The sequence below is a fragment of the Tachypleus tridentatus genome, chromosome 3, assembly GCF_004210375.1.
Source record: "Tachypleus tridentatus isolate NWPU-2018 chromosome 3, ASM421037v1, whole genome shotgun sequence".
Taxonomy (NCBI): Eukaryota; Metazoa; Arthropoda; class Merostomata; order Xiphosura; family Limulidae; genus Tachypleus; species Tachypleus tridentatus.
In genome coordinates, this window is record NC_134827.1 from 44,270,467 (window position 1) to 44,278,437 (window position 7,971).

Sequence of the window (7,971 nt, forward strand, 5' to 3'; positions counted from 1 at the left end):
GACAAACTTACCTCTATACGATTGACTTTATCAGTTCTTGAAATCTTTTTTACCAAGCGTTTCTACTTCAACTTTGAAAGACTTATCAGGATGACAGAATGGCTCCTTCAAAATAAACTAATAGATTATTATTTCAAGTTAAACATAAGTCCATTATAGTATCATTACCATGAAAAAAAATTTAATATACCAATATGTATATCATATACACACACTGCTGGCCAAAATCTTAAGGCCAATGAACATAAAGAAAAAAATATGCATTTGTTAGACTCAACCACTTATTTAAGTAGAGCTTTGAAAGATGAAAATAAAAAGGGAAAATAAAAATAAAAACTTTTTAGTATTTAATAGGGAGAATGTGAAAACTATGAAATTACCCTAAATACTAGCTGATCAAAAGTGTGAGACCATACCAAAAAGAAGTCCCAAACAGGGTAGGAAATGCCCAACAAGAGAACTCAGTAATGAGATGCACGGCCATCATTGCGAACAACTTCAAACATTAGCTTTGGCATGGTTGATATAAGCATTTGCAGAAGGCTAGCTGGAATGTTATTCCAAGTGGTGAAAATGGCTTCCACGAAGATCATGCACTGTTTGGAATTGACGTCCATTTCTATAGACTTTCCTTGCCATCCACCCCAAACATTTTCAATGGGGTTCAGTTCTGGCAAACATGTTGGATGGTCCAAAAGAATCATTACTACTGCCATGTAAAAGTCCTTTGTCCTGCAGGCATTGTGGATTGCAGAATTGTCCTGCTGAAAGATCCAGTCATTTCCACACAAGTGAGGGCCTTCAGTCAATAAGGATACTCTCTCCAACATGCCAATGTAGTTAGCTGCTGTTTGATGCCCCTGTATAACATGAAGCTTCATTGTTCCATGGAAGGAGAAAGAACCCCAGATCATGATGGAACCTCCTCCACTGTGTCATGTAGAAAATGTCTCGGTGGGATATCCTTATGATGCCAGTAATGTTGGAAGCCATCTGGACCATCCAGATTAAATTTTTTCTCATCAGAGAACAAAACCTTCTTCCACTTTTCTATATCCCATGTTTGGTGCTTCTTAGCAAAGTTTAACCGAGCTGTTTCATGGTGCGGAAGGAGGCATGGCCTTTGAAGACGTTTACGGTTTATAAAGCCTTTATCTTGTAGATGCTGTCTTATTGTTCTTGAGCTACATTCTGCATAAGTAAGGGCCTTAATCTGGTTCGACGATCGCTTAGTGTCTTGCCGAACAACCCGTCGAATCCTCCTGCTCAATGGCTGTGAAATTTTCTTTGGCCAACCACTTCAAATTCTTGTTCTGTATTCCTCAGGGTTTTTTAAGAAATTTGCAACAGCAGTTTTACGATGCCCAATTTCACTAGCAATGGCACATTGAGAAATACCTTGCTTCTGCAGCTCGACAATTCTGCCATGTTCAAACTCTGTCAACTTTTTATTTAGCCTCTGAACGTTTTTACCAAATGTAACACAGGAGATGTCGACAATGCTAATGCTTGAATACAAATGACTAAATTTCGTTAAGTGTTTACTGATTAACGCTTCATTTCAGTATGGTATTAAACTTTTGACCAACTAGTATTTAGGTTAATTTCATAGTGTTCACATTTTCCCTATTAAATGCTAAAAAAGTTTGTTTTTTTTATTTTCCCTTTTCTTATTTTCATCTTTCAAAGCTCTACTCAAAGAAAAAATATGCATTTTGTATTGTTAGACTCAACCACTTATTTATGTTCATTGGCCTTAAGATTTTGGCCAGCAGTGTATATATACAGATGTATATGTAGAAGACATAATATGCCAATTTAATTTTGCATGCACATTAATAGACCTTAATATATGTATGTCAGGTTTATATATGTAAACAAAACTAATGTGTGGTGCACACAACTAAATATACCAATCCTGGTTTATACACTAATACATAACTAACTACAAATGTCTAATCTATTCAAAAATATACCAGTATACCACCAGTTGGTCTGCAAGGTGTGTCAACCTTTACTGTTGAGACTATGTCATCAAACATCTCAATATAAGTGTACACACAAGTTGAAATGCTGCGTGTGAAATTATTATAAATATATTACTTCAATATACTCTAAAACAGTATCACTTGCATGCATTCAACAATAAATTAAAATACACTGTACAGCTATACAACAGATGTTTTCTCACACATGCACTACAATGTATTAAAGTCTGTTAACACATGCACTATAATATATTAAAGTCTGTTAACATATGCACTACAATGTATTAAAAGTCTGTTAACACATGCACTACAATGTATTAAAGGTCTGTTAACATATGCACTACAACGTATTAGCGTTAACACATGCACTACAATGTATTAAAGGTCTGTTAACACATGCACTACAATGTATTAAAGTCTGTTAACACATGCACTACAATGTATTAAAAGTCTGTTAACATATGCACTACAATGTATTAACGTTAACATATGCACTACAACGTATTAACGTTAACACATGCACTACAATGTATTAAAAGTCTGTTAACATATGCACTATAACGTATTAATGTTAACACATGCACTACAATGTATGCTCTGCTACCAAGTTCCACTAATAATCTGTGCACTGAACAGTTAAACTATAGATACTTAACACTATGAATCTCAAGGTATTGTAATACTTACTATATTTTCCAAAGAAACTTGTTTTAACTCTGTATGAAGTTCTTGGTATGTAGCACCTTGGCCCCACAATTTGAAAGCTGATCTAAAAATATAGCCATGTTCAAAACATTGAAATATTTAATTAACAGAACTTTTAGTTTAGAACAACTTGTAAATAAGATCTAAGATTGGTTAAAATAAGGACTGAATATCTTGCCACATGTAACATTCAGAGAATTTAAACATTCCAAAAAAATTATTTAACTTTCAAATTTTACAAACAAATATGTTCAAGGAGGAAGAAACAGATCTTACTACAACTTAATTATTCTAGAATTCATAACCAAACTATCACACATCCAAGAAAATCAGCAGTGTTCTTAGCACTGTCAATTATACACCACAGGATATCAGCAGTTAGTTGAGACACTTTCTGTTATACACCACAGAATGTCAGCAGTTTGTTGAGTCATTTCCTATTATACACCATAGAATGTCAGCAGTTAGTTGAGACACTTTCTGTTATACACCACAGAATGTCAGCAGTTTGTTGAGACATTTCCTATTATACACCACAGAATGTCAGAAGTTTGTTGAGACACTTCCTATTATACACCACAGAATGTCAGAAGTTTGTTGAGACACTTCCTATTATACACCATAGAATGTCAGCAGTTAGTTGAGACACTTTCTGTTATACACCACAGAATGTCAGCAGTTTGTTGAGAGACTTGCTGTTATACATCACAGAATGTCAGATGTTTGTTGAGACACTTCCTATTATACACCACAGAATGTCAGAAGTTTGTTGAGACACTTCCTGTTATACACCACAGAATGTCAGAAGTTTGTTGAGACACTTCCTATTATACACCACAGAATGTCAGAAGTTTGTTGAGACACTTCCTGTTATACACCACAGAATGTCAGCAGTTTGTTTAAGACACTTCCTGTTATACACCACAGAATGTCAGCAGTTTTGAGACACTTCCTGTTATACACCACAGAATGTCAGCAGTTTGTTAAGACACTTCCTATTATACACTTCCACAGAATGTCAGCAGTTTTTTGAGACACTTTCTTGTTATACACCACAGAATGTCAGCAGTTTTTGAGACACTTTCTGTTATACACCACAGAATGTCAGAAGTTTGTTGAGACACTTCCTATTATATACCACAGAATGTCAGCAGTTTGTTGAGACACTTTCTGTATATACACCACAGAATGTCAGAAGTTTGTTGAGACACTTCCTATTATACACCACAGAATGTCAGCAGTTTAACTGACACACTTTCTGTTATACACCACAAAATGTCATCAGTTTGTTGAGACACTTCTATTATATACCACAGGATGTCAGCAGTTTGTTGAGACACTTCCTATTATACACCACAGAATGTCAGCAGTTTGTTGAGACACTTTCTGTTATACACCACAGAATGTCAGCAGTTTGTTGAGACACTTCCTATTATATACCAGTTAACATGTTCTTATTTATCTAGAGCTTGTGTCTAATTTATCTAAAAACTCAACGCATTCTACGCTGTCTTACCTAATTAACACTGTTCTAATTTATCTAACAAATTCATGTAATTGTGTTGTCTTACCTAACAATAACACTGCCCTAATTTATCTAACAAATCTAATGCATTCTTACGCTCATCGTCTTACCCACTAACACTGTTCTAATTTATCTAACAAATCTAATGCACTCACACTGTCTTACCTAATTCTAACACTGTTCTAATTTATCTAACAAATCTACCGCACATTACACTGTCTTACCTAATTAACACTGTTCTAATTTATCTAACAAATCTATGTAATTGTGTTGTCTTACCTAATTAACATTGTTCTAATTCATCTAACAAATCCACGTAATTGTGTTGTCTTTACCCACTTAACATTGTTCTAATTCATCTAACAATCTAACGTAATTGTGTTGTCTTACCTAATTAACACTGTCCCAATTTATCTAACAAATCAATGTACTTACACTGTCTTACCTAATTAACACTGTTCTAATTTATCTAACAAATCTATGTAATTGTGTTGTTTACCCATTAACATTGTTCTAATTTATCTAACAAATATACGTAATTGTGTGTTGTCTTACCTAATTAACATTGTTCTAATTCATCTAACAAATCCACGAATTGTGTTGTCTTACCTAATTAACACTGTTCTAATTTATCCAACAAATCTACGAATTGTGTTGGTCTACCCAATTACACACTGTCCCAATTTTATCTAACAAATCAATGTACTTACACCTGTCTTACCTAATTAACACTGTTCTAATTTATCTAACAAATCTATGTAATTGTGTTGTCTTACCTAATTAACATTGTTCTAATTTATCTAACAAATATAATGAATTGTTTTGTTTACCTAATTAACATTGTTCTAATTCATCTAACAAATCCACGTGAATTGTGTCTACTTCTAATTAACACTGCTTCTAATTTATCCAACAAATCTACGTAATTGTGTTGTCTTACCTAATTAACATTGTTCTAATTTATCTAACAAATCACGTAATTGTGTTAGCTTACCTAATTAACACTGTCCTAATTTATCTAACAAATCAATGTACTTACACTGTCTTACCTAATTAACACTATTCTATTTTATCTAACAAATCATATGCATGTGACACTGTCTTACCTAATTACTGTTCTAATTTATCTAACAAATCAACGTTCTTACACTGTCTTTACCTAAATAATACTGTTCTAATTTATCTAACAATCCACGTACTTACACTGTCTTCCTACCTAATTACTGTTCTAATTTATCTAACAAATAAACCATTTCTACACTGTCTTACCGAAATAACACTGTTCTAATTTATCTAACAAATCTACATGTGTTGTCTTACCTAATTAACACTGTTCTTGACATCAGTTTCTTCACATCCTGTTCTTCTCTAAACTGCACAACTAAAAAAAAGGCTGTACATAAAATAAAAGATCTCTGTTTAAGAACCATTTCAATCTAATGACATACATAACGTAGTAGCAATGATATCACAAATAACTGTCTTCATAATATAAGTTTTAATATTTACTTCAAAAAACAACAATTTTAAAATCTAGAAAATTTTAATTTAACATATAGTCAACAGGGTAAACAGCCAGCATAAACAGATTCTATTCCATGTTGTTAATCAACTAAGATGAAATTTAGCACAAACTCACAAAAATAACAGTAAAAATACCATTTATAGTTTCAAATAATACTAATAATATATACTCTTCAAAAATAAATGCAAAGGGATATTTGTTATTTTAAAGAGAAATATATGTAATAACGTTACAAGCTCAGAATATGTGATATTATTACGCTGTTAAGGCACTGATTGTCAGACCAAAATGACAATAAAAGTTGTGCACTTTGAAACGGAAGCAAACATCGAATTTTTGCCAAAACTCATGCGTGTCTAAATTTGTTTGAGAGATCTGCATGTTTTCCAAGTGCAACATGTGCAAAACCCTATAAAAGTAACGGTTCCCGGTTTCCATAGCTCAGTGTTAAGCCAACGCATGCAATACAGTTACGCCAAGACTGACTGAAGCACAATGCAACAACGCCATTGGTCGCCAGCAGGTGAATCTCGATCAGATGTTGCCAGAGCTGTGAATGTCCACCCAAGCACCATCACAAGGCTATGGAATCGTCACCAACAACATGGATCAACTTGTGACCATCCACTCCAGCAGACCTCGTGGTGACCCTCACAAGATCGCTACATCCGACATACCTTCAGGATAGGACCACCACTGCCGCCTACTGCCTCAACCATACCAGGCTGCGTAGGATTTCATCAGACCGTATTTAACCGCCGATGAGATTCTTAGGCCCCTTGTGCAACCCATCATGGTGAACATCAACGACGCTTCAACATGACAACGTCTGTTCTCACACAGCCTGACTCACCGTCTTCTTGAGACACCACAACATCAACGTTTTCCTTGCCCTCCAGATCACCAGATTTAAACACCATCGAACATCTTTGGGACGAGTTGGACAGACGTCTGCGCGGCAACAACCTCAACCCAGACGCTACCTCAGCTTGCAGCAGCTTTGCAGGCTGAGTGGACAGCCATTCCACAGGATGTGATTCGCCATCTCATCGCCCATGGGCAGGAGATACCAAGCAGTTATTGATGCTCACGGGGCATCGTTGGTTGTTCAGCAGTGAATGTGCAAAGTTTCACACGTGTATACAGAACTACCGGAATAAACTTGTTAACAATATGTCTCAAATTTTGCCTTTGCGCTTTTTTTTTGAAGAGTATACAAATGATGAGAGAAACTGTATGTGATGAAAAAATTAAATTGTACATATATTAATACCATGGAACTGTTGTATCAGGTTGACTTAAATTGTACATATATAAATACTAGAGAATAAACTTTTGTATCAGGTTGTGTTACATTGTACATATATTAATACCATGGAATTGTTGTATCAATGTTGACTTACATTGTACATATATTAACACTAGAGAATAAAACTGTTGTATCAGGTTGACTTACATTGTACATATATTAATACTATGGAACTGTTGTATCAGGTTGACTTACATTGTACATATATTAATACCATGGAACTGTTGTATCACATTGACTTACATTGTGCTAATATTAATACTGAGAATAAACTGTTGTATCAGATTGACTTACACTGCACATTAATACCATAGAACAAACTGTTGTATCAGGTTCACTACATTGCACATTAATACTATAGAACAAACTGTTGTATCAGGTTGACTTAGTACATTGCAATTACTAATACTATAGAACAAACTATTGTATCAGGTGACTTGCCATTGTACATTAATACTATAGAACAAACTGTTGTATTAGGTTGACTTACACTGCACATTAATACTATAGAACAAACTATTGTATCAGGTGACTTACATTGCACATTAATAAATACTATAGAACAAAACTATTGTATCAGGTGACTTACATTGCACATTAATAACAATTGTATAAGAAAAAAAAAACTGTTGGGTCGTGGTTGTGTTACATTGTACACAATACTATAGGACAAACTGTTGTATCAGGTGACTTACATTGTACATAATACAATAGAACAAACTATTGTATCAGGTTGACTTACATTGCACATTAATACTATAGAACAAACTGTTGTATCAGGTGACTTACATTGTACATTAATACTATGTAAACCATTGTGGTATCAGGTTGACTTACATTGCACATTAATACTATAGAACAAACTATTGTATCAGGTGACTTACATTGCACATTAATACTATAGAACAAACCATTGTAT

At 34.2% G+C, this 7,971-nt stretch overlaps 1 protein-coding gene across 1 annotated transcript; it reads right to left on the reverse strand.

Moving 5' to 3' along the window:
• Positions 1 to 11: 11 nt before the first annotated feature.
• On the reverse strand, positions 12 to 5,648 carry LOC143245830 (tRNA (guanine(10)-N(2))-methyltransferase TRMT11-like). Its single transcript, XM_076492086.1, has 3 exons — positions 5,539 to 5,648; positions 2,676 to 2,757; positions 12 to 105 (listed from the first exon to the last, which is right to left on the reverse strand). Exons 1-3 carry the CDS (start codon positions 5,646 to 5,648, stop codon positions 31 to 33), a joined length of 267 nt encoding a protein of 88 aa, XP_076348201.1. The 3' UTR covers positions 12 to 30.
• Positions 5,649 to 7,971: the final 2,323 nt, after the last annotated feature.